General features: G+C 32.7%; 1 protein-coding gene across 7 annotated transcripts in view; it reads left to right on the top strand.

Annotated features, from left to right (window-relative positions):
* The window catches only part of CSMD3 (CUB and Sushi multiple domains 3), a 1,245,869-nt gene that overhangs the window by 1,122,958 nt on the left and 108,327 nt on the right, over positions 1–14,584 (top strand). For all 7 annotated transcript variants that reach the window (XM_045049906.1, XM_019823045.3, XM_019823042.3 and 4 more), the window contains 4 exons: positions 2,735–2,944; positions 6,559–6,747; positions 7,421–7,598; positions 8,691–8,836. In XM_045049906.1, the coding sequence (XP_044905841.1) occupies positions 2,735–2,944; positions 6,559–6,747; positions 7,421–7,598; positions 8,691–8,836 (723 nt within the window). The remainder of the gene's footprint in view (positions 1–2,734; positions 2,945–6,558; positions 6,748–7,420; positions 7,599–8,690; positions 8,837–14,584) is intronic.

The raw sequence follows: 14,584 nt of genomic DNA, 5'->3' as shown, positions 1-14,584 counted from the left end.
TTCATAGATTCTTTCTCACACTTCTATCACCAATATATTCTCATGTAGCTCCATATCACATGGGTCTGTATATGCTAAGTAGAAGTGATAGATGGATGATAGACTTGTTTATTAAATCACAGAAGAGGAGGATGGGTAGACTCCCTGTGACACATCCACAAACTTTGTGGATTTCGAGCAATTAAGAAATTCTGTACTATCTCACTCTTTGCGGACTGAATTTAGTACCTCATTGCTCAAAGACATCTATGGTCTCAGAATAAAAATTCGTATTTAAATATTTTACATAACTAAATATTTTACATAAATTCACAGAAAACTCGTTTTGACAATTCCTTACTGAGTACGTATTATAATCCAAGTACTATGCTAAGCTGGCAATAAAATGCATAGTCAAACAGACTTTGTACCTTTCCCCAGATAAGTTACAGTCATAATAAGGAGACAGATAGACAAATATGTTATTACAATAAACTATAATAAAGAACATAGGATTGTAATTATTACAGATATCCAGCCTCATCCAGGAAATGCAGAAAAGTCTTGTTAGAAGAATGATTCCTCAATTGTGACTTTATAGATAAGAATCAGCCCAACAAACAGGGTCAGTCTGTGGGGGATAGAAATTCTAGGTAAACAGAGTGACATGGAAAGATGCAGATGAAAAACTAAAGAAATTCCACAATAAAAAAATTCTCTCTTAAAAATAAAAGATTATTCTGGCTACAACATGGGAATTAACTCTGAAGTTATAGGCAAATTCTGTGTCCATTCATTGAATGACAGTAACAATGCTAATGGATAATAGCTTTGAACCTATATGGTTATTTTTATGTGTCTTTTACCAGTCACTTAAGAGGATTCATCCAAGTTGCTTATGGAGCTAAATGAATTATTTTAAAATAAATTATTAAGCATATTTTATTAGAGTCATCTTATCAACTTACTTTTTGTTAATACTTCCTTGATTTTATTTTTATTTTTATTTTTATTTATTTTTATTTTTATTTTTTTAACGTTTATTTATTTTTGAGATGGAGAGACAGAGCATGAACGGGGGAGGGTCAGAGAGAGAGGGAGACATAGAATCCGAAACAGGCTCCAGGCTCTGAGCTGTCATCACAGAGCCCAACGCGGGGCTCGAACTCACGGATTGCGAGATCATGACCTGAGCCGAAGTTGGACGCTTAACCGACTGGGCCACCCAGGCGCCCCAATACCTCCTTGATTTTAAAAACCAAGTTCATTAAAATTAAAAGTAATCACATCTCTATTTTAGAAATGAAAACATTACAGACATTCTGATTTGATTACATTTAAATAATGCTACCATTTTCTTTGAGTTTTGGTTAAATCAAAAATTAGTTCTAATGTATTTCAAAAAAATACTTTGTAATTTTTGAAAAGAAAATTGAATATATTTTAAAATTAAAGGAGCAGTTTTTTACGTCCCTAAAACACTTGTTGACAAAATAATTTTTGAAAAGGAGGCTCAGGGGAAGTGTTTAGAAAAAATATGCAATTCTTGGAACTTCACATATTAAGGTAGTATGTTCAAAGTTCCAAGAATTTGTATAATTGTACAGAAACTTGTTTAAAATTTTAAAGCCTATTGTGAATGTTTCTCAAATGTACTTGCCTATAAAACTTTTTCTCCATGTGACAAAAACTTTTTGTGGCACTCTTTTTCCAGGAACAAAACGTGACGTTAGGTGAGAACTGCAGTGTAATCATTCAGAGCAAGAGTCCAAGAGCCAGGGGGTCTGAGTTTGAATTTCAGCACTTTTAGGTCACTGTGTAATTTAGCATATTGGTTAGCTTCACTGTGCCTCAGTTTCCTCATTCTCATGAGTACCTGTGAACATTAAATAAATTAGCACTTAAAGAAATAAAATAAATACATAAACACTTAAAAGAGTGTTTAGCAAACACTCGATAAATGTCAGATTTTATTACAAGGTGGAGAATGATAGTTGTAATAAAAATACCCTCTAATTCACTAAAATTGAGTATTAATTGAATTAGGCGAACATACCTCAGTGAGGCTTTTCTTTTTTCCATCTCAGAGACTTTTCACTATCTCACATTTGTATGTTTATAAAGATAGTGAGACTACATTGCAATATGACAGCATATAACAATGATCACTAGATTTTATTGAGACTAGTATATAAAAATCAGAATTATATTCTGATAAAATAGTAAAGAGCATGTACATAAATTACATGCCTCAAAATGATATGTTGAGTAAGGTAGTGTATCTCCTATAGATGAATGACTAATTTCTAATGCAATTGTGGAGTTTGATTAGGTTAATAAATAAAAACTGCAATCATACTTTGGCTTCAAATTGGACTACTACAAAATGCATATTTACTGAATGACTTTTTACTTTTAAAAATTGCTTGATACAATTTTAAATGGCATTAAAGAGTAAGAAAGCCATTTTTTTTATTGGTTTTTGCTATGGCAACATTATAGTAAAGTGAAAGTGATATTCCCATGTGACAAGTAGTGGGCATTTGAGAGCAGTATTCTGTTACTTTGAACTATGGCAAAGCTAATTGCCCTAGCAAAGAGCAAACCCATGGCCCAGATCTTGAGAGTATGGCTCTTAACCTGAAAGGAAACATATAACTACAGTATTGTGAGTGTGCTTTGTGCATATGTGTGTGTGTGCACGTATTTAATCGGATAAAGCAATAAAGTACTGTTATTTGTTTTTCTTTTTTAGGTGTACATCTACAGTTTGTAAATTTCTCTACAGAAACCATACATGATTATTTGGAAGTAAGAAGTGGATCATCAGAAACTAGTACTGTTATTGGCCGACTGAGTGGTCCTCAAATACCATCTTCCCTATTTAGTACGACTCATGAGACCAGTTTATATTTTCACAGTGACTATTCACAAAACAAACAAGGGTTCCACATTGTATACCAAGGTGAGAATAATAGCAAAAAGTAAAAGCTTATTTAGCTCCAAATCGACTATTAGCAATCTATTTTCTATATTCTGTTTTAGAAAGAGAAAGGAACCTACACTAAGTCAAGCCTCAATAAGGCAGATGTTTTTAATATTGCAATTTTGGGGCAACTGTATAGGGGAGATGATGTCTGTCTGAGCCCTTGGAAAATTCTAAGCACGAAAACAGGATTCAATTGCTCTTAATATACAATTAAAATAAGCAAGCCAAGGCAAGGCAGTTAAACAAGGCAAGCTGGATATCAAAGATGTAACTTTGTTCATATATTAAAATAAGCATATTGAAAGATATTTTGTAGTACTCATGCAATCTTTGTAAAATTATTTTCTTTCTACTTCATCATGATAGAATATGGCATTCCTTCATTCCATTCCATTTCCATGAGTATATAAAATAAATACTTTGACAATCATATTATTTTAGTCCTATTTCTATTATAAAATTGCTGCATAACCCTTGGCAAGATTATTACCCCTTTTGAGTAGAGACCCAGCCTCAAGTGTTAACTCTCCAGATCCAATCTAAAATAGACTAGAGCTCCACTCCGTTACTTTATTTGCATGATGGAGTTAGTAATAGTACGTCCCAGATTAATTGTTTTGTTTTATATGATGAAATTAGTTTGAAATATGTGCCATGATATATACCATTAGTAAATATTTAGTGCATTTTAGCTATGTTTATTATTATATTATTTCAGATTTTTTAAGTCTAGTATTTAAAATAAAATATTTAAAGTTGTATTTTATGCAATGTAGTTCCAATGACTACAATTTTTAATCATAATATAATTACATCTCACAATAATATATATCAATAATATATAATATGTTATATATTATATGTTGGTATAATATATATTATATGTTGGTATAATATATTATATATTGCATGTTGATATAGTATATCAATAATAATATCACAATTACATCTCTGCCATAATTATTAAAGTATTATATGAGCATGTGACACTTTTGGATGTGAGCTCCACAAGAGCAGGCATCTTTGTCATGTTCATCGATGTATCTCAAGTGCCTGGAATAACAGTAAGAGCACAACAAATATTTACTGAATAAAAGTAGATACCCCAAAGGAAATTTAAGAATAGTTAAAATAGAACATCCAACTACATGGTTCTAAAATAATTACAATTTGCATTGTGCTTGCATACATAATTTAAGAGCACAGGATCACACATCATCCTTTACATAAAATAGAAATCATTTCTGCCACCTCTCAGTGCAGAATCAACCCTGTTCCCAACGAATTTAATTATTTCAAAGACAGTTGGGCAACTGATTTAAGTTTCTTATTTGCTGCTAGAAGACACAGAGCTATATTTGTAGTCCCTCTCTAGCAGGTGTTCAGGGCCTTAAGCCAAGCACTTTGCTACTTACCTTAAACCAGGCTTCGTCTTCTTTTTTCCTGCCTTCTTTTTCCTGCTGCCTCTCAAAACAATGCTCTTATCTGAATGATGTAAAACTAGAATTTGAACTTTACTAACTGCATTATTCAGTCAATGTGCCCTTGAAAAAAGATTCATTAATTGGATAATAAAAGCATAAAAGATTTAGAATTTTTACTATTATTGATATAATATTAATATTTTTGACATGAGCCATAATGTGTTAACAATGATCACTAAATATTGTGAATTATATTGAATTTTAAAACTATCTCTTCTTTAAGGCATTTATATCAGTTGAGTTAATAGCATTTTGGAGAAATAGGTTAATTTATACAGATTCAAAGAATCAATGTTACTTTTGGATGATTTTGTGATTAGCTTTTAAGAACTTTTTGAATTTTGGAAAAAAAGAGTGTCATACAATTCAGTATATTTTTCTACTGAAAAAATGGCTGCCAAGATTAATATTTTACTGACAACATTATTGTGATGTTAAGCCCCCTATTGTAAATTTTATGGGGTGAGAACTTTTTCCTGAAAATTTAAAATCTATCCTATATTTCCTTATTAAGGCAAAAAGCTTAGAAAATAAAATGTTATAGAAGTTATCACAGGATTATATATCTGTCTGAGTCTTATCCTACTCCAAAGTATCTAATTACCTAAATTTATTGTGATACTCTTTCACAATATATGGAAGTCAAATCATTATATTGTATACCTTAAACTCATGCAACACTGTATGTCAATTATATCTTAATAAAACTGGAAAAAAAAAACCTTTTAAATGTGAGAAAGGGTTTATTTAGTAGAGTAACAAATTCTGACTCCTAATCATCAAATAATACACATTTGTCTTAAACTGGAATGACTCCTTTGGCTTTGATATTTGTGTGTGTGTGAAATATGAATTCAAATAAAAAAAGACAAAGAATAAAAGCACTTAACATATTAAATGGATTGTTTATTAATTCTGAAATATCTACTTTTAAAATTTGAGTTATATTTTTAATAAACAACTTAAGGTTACATATTCAAGTATAAATGCAGTTTTGATTTGGGGAATTTAGAATTCAATGGTCAGGAGCAAAATATTTCTGACCACTGATAATTTAAATTTTATTAATTACAATATAATTTTGAACTTCTTGAAAACAAAATCCCAAATATTAATAATATCGATATGAGTATATGAATATTTATGCTGTTTATAGTTTCAAAATTTATTTAGTAATGCTCATTAAACACCTACCATGTAAAAGGCAATGGACAAAACTTTTAGTATATAGTGATAAATATAATAGGAGCTTTGATTTCATACAGAGTGTAGTACAAGAGAAGTATGAACATATAAACATGAAGTTATACTAAGCCAAAAATATCATGATAACTGAAATATAGGGGCGCCTGGGTGGGGCAGTCGGTTGGGCGTCCGACTTCAGCCAGGTCACGATCTCGTGGTCTGTGAGTTCGAGCCCCGTGTCGGGCTCTGGGCTGATGGCTCAGAGCCTGGAGCCTGCTTCCAATTCTGTGTCTCCCTCTCTCTCTGCCCCTCCCCCGTTCATGTTCTGTCTCTCTCTGTCCCAAAAATAAATAAACGTTGAGAAAAAAATTAAAAAAAAAGAAATATAAAATTTATATTAGAAGGAAATGTGTTCCCTAATATTTTATCTTATTAAATAACTTATTTGGAGAAATTGAACAATGGGATATTATGGTTTGTTTGGTTTTTTTTAGAGAAAAAATAGTAAAAATTTAAAAAGTCTCAGAATTAGGCTTACACATATGTCTCTTCTACTCTGTGCACATGCAATGTAACCACGAAGAAATTGCATTCTATGGATAGGAATTAGAATATGTCTGATTAAAATTGTACAAGTAACTTACATTTTCATTAAAAGTTATAATTTAGATAGGTTGCATAAATGGGTGTAGCAACTGAATGCATTTCTATGAATCGTACTAACATTTTAAATATGACAATTATAGACACAAGAAGTTGTTTATATCTCACTGCCATTGACATCACTTATTATAAATCTGAATTACTATTTATAACCAACAGCAGGCAGTGCTGCATTCATTTTGCAAGTTGCAAATAGTACCCGTCTGTGGTATTCCGATATTCAGCAACGAAAACCGTTTTCCTTTTTCCCTTTTCCAGCCTATCAGTTGCAAAGCTGTCCTGATCCACGCCCGTTTCGAAATGGTTTTGTAATTGGCAATGATTTTACTGTGGGTCAAACCATTTCATTTGAATGTTTCCCTGGATACACACTAATTGGAAATTCAGCTCTCACTTGCCTTCATGGAGTGAGTCGTAACTGGAATCATCCACTTCCAAGGTGTGAAGGTATGCTTCTAACTTGAAGCTATGTTTTAGGTGATATCGTCTGTGTTTCATAATTTTTGTCTTGGCACTCTATTTTGTCTTCCTTTTCAAATAGCATGTTAAATGTGTAATCTTTCTTTCAGTTGAGAATTAGAGTCAGGTCAAAACCCTGAAGGCTCCAAAATGAATAACTGATTTCATCATTATTGGCAGGAATTCTAACCTTCTCCATTAGAAGTGAAAATACAGTTGATTAACACTTCAGAGCTTCTCCTGTGTCTCTCTGAGTGCGTGTGCCTGTATTTAATAATCATTCTTATACAAGCCAATAATGCAGCCATCGCTACTGAATTTGGGCTCATTTTCTCTAAAAATCCTTTTGAATAAAAAGGACTTGAACCTTTTATAAGGCTTTGTATGTATACACGATATGAGATGAAAGTTGAACAGCAGAAAATCCAGTTTACTAGTCTAAGAATAGTTAGTGGTAACTATATAGCATACCTCACATTGAAAAGTAAATAAAAGCAGATTATATGCATGTATTGCCAACCTCATTTTATATACCTTAACTGGGATGAAACATAACACAGATATATTTTATACTGCTTGAGAGATGCAGTGTTTGCCTTTTTCTCTATCATCAGTTTATTGTTATTTTATTTTAACATTTTTGTGTGTGTCTTTTCTGTAGCTCTTTGTGGAGGAAATATAACTGCAATGAATGGCACCATTTATTCTCCTGGGTATCCTGACGAATATCCTAACTTTCAAGACTGTTTTTGGCTTGTAAGAGTACCCCCTGGGAATGGAATCTACATCAATTTTACTGTGCTTCAAACAGAACCAATCTATGATTTCATTACTGTATGGTAAGCCAGCACCATTGTTGTTGATTGATTCAACTATATATAACGGTGAAACAAGGTATGAATGAAAACATATCACAACCCTCTGCACACATTGCCATCTGATATTTGAATTGGTGTGAGTAACCGAGGGTGACAGTGTGTGGTTTGTAGAATGAGACAAACAAGAGAAATAGGTTTTGGCTTATTTGCCCACGAAGTAGCTAAACACTTAGAACAAAAATTTTCATGGGTGAAAAAAGATAGAAAGTTATTATGAATAGCAGAATAAATGTAAGATAAGCAAGTTCTCTATAACACCAGTGAAATTTAAAAGCCTATGTTCAAATCATAATTATTTAATGAATGAATTTGTATTATAATTTGTTATAGAATAGTATCTTTGCATTATAATTATCCTGTTAATGAAAAATCTTTATTTAAAAATATATTATAAAGAAAACGGGGTGCCTGGGTGGCTCAGTTGGTTGAGCTTCTGACTTCAGCTCAGGTCATGATCTCACGGTTTGTGGATTCGAGCCCCATGTTGGGCTCTGTGCTACCGGTTGTTCAGAGCCTGGAGCCTGCTTCAGATTCTTGTGTCTCCCTCTCTCTCTGCCCCTTCCCCGCTCATACTCTGTCTCCGTCTCTCAAGGATAAACATTGAAAAAAAATTTTAATAAAATATGAAGAAAATCTCTACATTAATTCTTGACAATTGGTTACAGAACTACTAGATGAGTCTAAGATTCCTTCCAAATGTAATAGTCTTTGTTTCTCAAGATTATTTTGAAGAAAATAAAAGGAGGGCAAAACTCAAGTGTTTGGAACGAAATGCGTTGTGGCAAAAAAAGAAAAAAAAAGGACAATGTAATTGGTTACAACGAATATGGATGCATTTTATTTTGGCAAATATGTGATGTATTTTTATGCTTTACATTTTTAGATATATTATTACCTAAATAAACATAAAATGTACCAATATGATCTGGCCCTCATTGGGTATTTCACCTCTTGTCTCTTTATCATTTCATAAGTAATACTTTCTTCAAATCTTGTGCAAAACTTCCTTAAAAAAATCTCAATCTCTTTCTCTTCTGTCTCTCTCTCGAACAGGGATGGACCAGACCAAAACTCACCTCAGATTGGGCAGTTTAGTGGCAATACAGCTTTGGAATCAGTCTATAGCACTTCGAATCAGATTCTAATCAAATTTCACAGTGATTTCACAACAAGTGGCTTTTTTGTGCTCAGTTATCATGGTTGGTATTATCTAAGAGTTTCTATTTTAGTTGACACTATTTCAATTTAAAACTGTCCTGGAAAAATTGAGTGTAATATATATTTAACCAATGATTGAAAAGGTATTAAAATTTGACACTTTTTTTTAATCATTTCAAACACATTTACTTGCAAAGAATGACCTCGTCTAAACGTTTAGGGGCATTAAAATGTGAGCAAATGGAAATAGGAAATAAATCAGTCAGTAATTACTCAGTAGAAAATAATCATTTTTGTGTGGAAACCAATAAGAGAACCAGCTGTTCATATTTTATTGCATGTAATTTTCAGACATCAATAGATTTTTCAATACAAAATGTTTAATCTATTCAACCTGCTGTGAGTCTTTCTAAAAATAGCATCCAATATCTTTATGCTTTGGATAATATTATTCATTTATACTCTTATTTCAAAACCGTTTCTATTCTAGAATCTTACAGTTTTAAGTGACTATTCCAGATCATTAAGTTCATAGCTTTTACTCCTGTGAAATAATTTATGAAGAGTTTCAATTTTAATTCTTTTTATAGATTTATTCTGGGTCCTCTCTTCATAACATTAACCTTTTGAAAGAACATTTAGATGGTTGACAGAGCTTTTTAAAAAAGTTCCTTTTATCTCAAATTGACTGTATTCCATTATAAATAAGAAAATGTTTATTCCTAAGGCTAAACCCTTTCTCTGCTATGACCATAGTTCCATAAAGCACTTTCTGCTTTATGATTTTGTCAGACCAACTCCCTGTGTAACCAACAGGATCAGTAAGCTACTGTATTACATTTACAGAAGCTATGTAAAAATTTGATAGATGAACATGTGCTTTGTCTTATTATATTAATATACAATGCAATATTTTCATCTTTTTTAATACAAACTAAGAAAGCCTTTGATAGTCAAAGCTTATATTCCATGAAAAACACCTTAATTCAAGTATGGTTATACTCAAAGATATTTAGAGCCCATCGGGTCTAGAAATAGAGAATAGACAGAAAATATTTGTTTGCTTAATCTCAGCATTTACCAGGCAGTAAATCGTATACAGTTTGTGCATTTTTAGTGGCTCACAGCTGTCAGAGCTGCATGTACACTCTGGCATTGGCCAATTAGAAAGTGAGGCATTCTGGGGCACCCAAGTGGCTCAGTCAGTTAAGCGTCCAACCCTTGATTTCAGCTCAGGTCAGAACTTGATCTCACAGTTCATGAGTTTGAACCCCTGTTAGGCTCTGTGCTGACAGTGCAGAGCCTGCTTGGGATTCTCTCTCCCTCTTTGTTCCTCCCCCACTCAGGTGCGCTCTCTCTTTCTCTCTCTCAAAATAAATGGATGAACTTAAAAATATGGAAAGTGAGGCATTCAGTGAGATGACTTTCATTCAACGTGTTAATTTTTTTAAGAACTCATTTGTCTTAGTTTTTTTTTTTTTTTTTTTTTTTTTTTACTGAATTGGTCATTGATGCTGACAGTATGTAGGTACAGTCTAAGGCTACAAAAGTAGCTTTATTACTTTGATACATAATCTTAACCTGGGAACTGATACATTAAATAATAGTTAAGGTCAAAAGATGAATTGTTGCTGAACTGTATTTTGTACATGTTTTTTTTCTCTTCAGGGGACCCTGCATAAATTTCTATTATTTTGTGTGCTGCCTGAACACGTACTAAAGAAGGAATTATTCATTGATAAAATCTGAATATCCATAAGATTAGCTCTATAGAGGGCATAAATTCTTATAAAACTTTGGAGATGTTTCACAGGAGAAATATTGCCAAAGAAAAAGATGTCTGTGTTCATGTGTGTGTGTGTGTGTGTGTGTGTAGAAAATATAAGGATGACTGAATGTCACACACAGAATATAAAGTGAATTTACATGGACATTTACATGAATGTCTATACATATATTCTCATTCCAAAATATGTTTCACTTGATTTTTATAACTAATTTTTGAGTCATGTACAATATAAGAGAATTAGCTTAGGGACAAGGAAGATCAAATATTCATTCAGCACTTTGTTTTCCAGTTGACTTTGGACAAGTTACTCTTTGGCTTTTGCTTTCTTCAGTTGTAGAACAACGTGGTGGGATTGCTGACAGGCTGAATGAGAGACTAACTCTAGAGAGAGAAATTACTCCAATACAGCAATATATTAGGTTGAACTATATTAAATTATTGGTAAAAAAATGCTGAATATTTGGCACATTTGTAGAGCTCAACCCAAGTAAGTGCTGTCGTTGTTACTATTATCAGCATGAGATTGCGGCCATGTTAGGAAACTGCAGGCAATGGATACTATACAGTTACCATAGTGCCCGGCAGAGTTAACGTTCAGTAAATGTGCCTTTCCTCGGCATCTCTTATCTCACATTTTAGATTTTGTAATAGAGGGCTTATATTTATGTTTATACATTAAATTTCGTAATAGGGCACGACTGCCAGAGCCTAGAAAACCCGCCATTGAATCAGCATCCCTGGGAATCTTACCTAAACCTCAAAATAACCTTGAAATTTGAGAATGTAGCCAGGGTTCGTGTTAAACATTGACAGATGTCTTCCATTCCACCCTCCTTAGTAGGATAATTTTCCTAAAGCACTGCTTTCATTCTGACTCTCCTTTTCAAGATCACGGGATCCCTACATTAAATCAAATTTAAAGCTACCCTATAATCCAGTTCAATGAATCTTTCTCCGCAGTGCGTGCCGGCCCTGAGTACAATCAGATTGGTTCTCGTGCTGCCTCCTCAGCTCCCATTCCTAAATGATTTCTTACTCATATTCAGTTCTTTTTGTCTCCCTCTCTTAAGTTCCATATCCCCCACTTCTTGGTAATTCCAACTCATAGGGATCTTAACCACCTTCTAAATTATTGCACTTTTCTTACCAAACTTTTGAGAACTTAATTACATCATGGTGTATTCTTGCAAGTTTAATAATAGTGAGTACTTTTTCGAGGACATAGATCACATTTATGCTTCCTAACCTTTTTATATTTTTATTACTGAGTGATTATATTTTAGTGCCACAGTGGGAAGTGTGAGTTCAAATTCTTTTTTTTTAAGTTGAGTTTGAGGTGTATTACTTAGAACTTTTAAAGATTATTTTATGATCATAAAGATGAGTGCATATTTTCACGCACAGAAACAAAAAAGATGACTGTTTTCAAACTACTGTTAATATAATTAATACAATATACTTCGACTACAAATATAGTATTTGCTTCCCGAGCCCATTTCAGGTAGCTATGACTCAGTGCCAAAATGAGCTCCATAACAGCCAAAATATTGGTCAAGTTGTTGAGTAATTTGATAAGTAAACCAGGGAGGTTATACACTATTTAACACTTATTTTAAGCTGATTAAGTCTATCTAAGCTTAGAATGGTTTACTCCCCAATTCAGTTTTCTTTAAACTCTGTTACTGATTTAATAGCTGCTTATGTTATGCCCTACTGTAAGTCAGAAGTGGTCTTCTTAGGACTTGTGTATTTATTTTATAAATTTGACACATTAATCTTCTCATATACTTTCTTAAGATCACACTGATCAGTTAGGCTTTATTTATTAATGTATTTTGAATATATTTGAAAAGAGTAAAAATGAGATTTTCCCCCTACCCTGACTGCCTTTATGACATTCAGCTAGCCATCTGTCTTTTATAAAATATCACCTTCATGAAACCTTTCATGATCAAAAATAACATTCATAAAAAGCTTTGAAAAATGAAAGTTCTGTGCAGTGAAAAAATAGGACAGGTGTAAATGTTGAGGCACTTTATCTCAGATATCATATTTCTTTTTATCTGAGGAAATGTTTTTGTGTCTCTATTGCTGGGATTGTAATTTCCTAAAGTAAGAGCTAAATTTTCTTGATATCTGCCATAGAGTCAAGATGTGTTTGGCTTATAACAAATAATAACAATATTCAGTCCTAATCAGTGGCTTCCTAAAAGTAAATTACACAAAACTGGTTTTAACTGCATTGTTTTTGCAGACACTGACTTTCCATATCAATCACAATAATAGTAATAGCTACCATTTACTGAAAACTTAATATGTTTTCATTACTCAGCTAGCTACTTTTCATGTATTATTGCCAATTTTTGTGATAGTTTTACAAAGTATTATTACCCCCCATTTTAATAATGAAAGAACTAAAAGAAAAAATTAACCTACATCAAACTAGAGAACTAATAAATAGAAGAGCTGCCTTGAATTCAAAATAGTTTCATCGGACCCCAAAGAATGACCTCGTTTTAAATAATGACGACAGCATTAGCAACAATAAAAATAGCTAAAATATATAGAATTCTTACTAAATGCCACACAATGTCCTAAGCTGGTATTGCCTGACACATAGGTTATATTTATAAATTTTTTAAATGTTTATTTATTTTTGAGAGAGAGACAGAATGCAAGTGGGACAAGGGCAGAGAGAGAGGGAGACACCGAATCTGAAGCAGACTCCATGTTCCGAGCTGTCAGCAACAGAGCCCAATGCGGGGCTCGAACTCACGAACCATGAGATCATGACCTGAGCCAAAGTCGGACGCTCAACCAACTGAGCCACCCAGGTGCCCCACACATAGGTTATATGTAATGGTAAATCAAATTTTTCTTTAAAAATTCAGCCCACGTGATTTTCATTTTTAGCCAGGTAATAGGTCATCTCATTTTCTAGAAGATAACTCTCCTAATTAAAACTTAGAACTTCAAAGCTCTTAGTGCTTCTCTTCTTCAGGACCTACAAACTAACAAAAACATGTAGGTTTATTGCAACTTAGTATGTTCTTTACAGTTTCCAAAATGTGCTATAGTCACTATGTGAAGAGAAGATAGTTTTTATTGGGTGTCTGACTTATGGCAACCAAAACAACTAGGAAACTATAGTATAGCCAGAATATATATTTATTCATTTAAAACTGAAGGTAGTATTATTACACTTAAATCTATTATCCAGGGCATCACTTTTTCTAACATCAGAATATTAGATGTTAGAATATTAGATAAACATCATTTATACACAGATGACTTTCTTAATAAGCATAATAGAATTCAATTTATATTTTCTGTTGTTTTCCATTATTGGCACAACTGTAAAAAATGAGTTGATTATATATCGGCTTCCAGATAATTTTTAAGAAATGTATTTAAAAGGCTTGTAATGTCTTTTAGGTCATCTTTTAAGTTTCTATTGCCTTTACAATAAATGCTGCATTTAGGGAAAGTATATTTAACTCCACAAAGTCCCATCCTAAAAGAGACCGCTGCAGGTATAAGGACACATTTTATATAAAACATAAGTCACCATTGCTTTGAACTATGTGACCCCTTTGGCTCATACAACCTAAAGACCTGACCTCCTTTCATATGTCAGTAGATAGAGCATTGAACTCAAAGTGTTTCATTGTTTGATATCTGGAGAGCATAGGGGTTTGGACATCATACAATATTATATATATATATATATATATATATATATATATATATATATATATGGTGAAGAAACTAAAAAACCAAACTGATGAAACCATTTTGAGGAAAAGATAATACCATTTACTACTAAGTGACTAAAATCATGCCAAAATTGCTTACTGTATTTGGACATTTGGCTCTACGTGCACACCCATTGATAAGTTGTAGCGTTGATTTTGTATGATGAGTAGGTTTATTTGTTTACTGTAATGAGTGAGGCAACACACCATGAGGCACTCTGTGGTGCCCCAGTAAGAGGGTATTA

The sequence above is a fragment of the Felis catus genome, chromosome F2 (assembly GCF_018350175.1).
Source record: "Felis catus isolate Fca126 chromosome F2, F.catus_Fca126_mat1.0, whole genome shotgun sequence".
Classification (NCBI taxonomy): Eukaryota; Metazoa; Chordata; class Mammalia; order Carnivora; family Felidae; genus Felis; species Felis catus.
The sequence above is the reverse complement of the archived record's forward strand: the minus strand, read 5'-3'. Positions and strand labels throughout refer to the sequence as shown.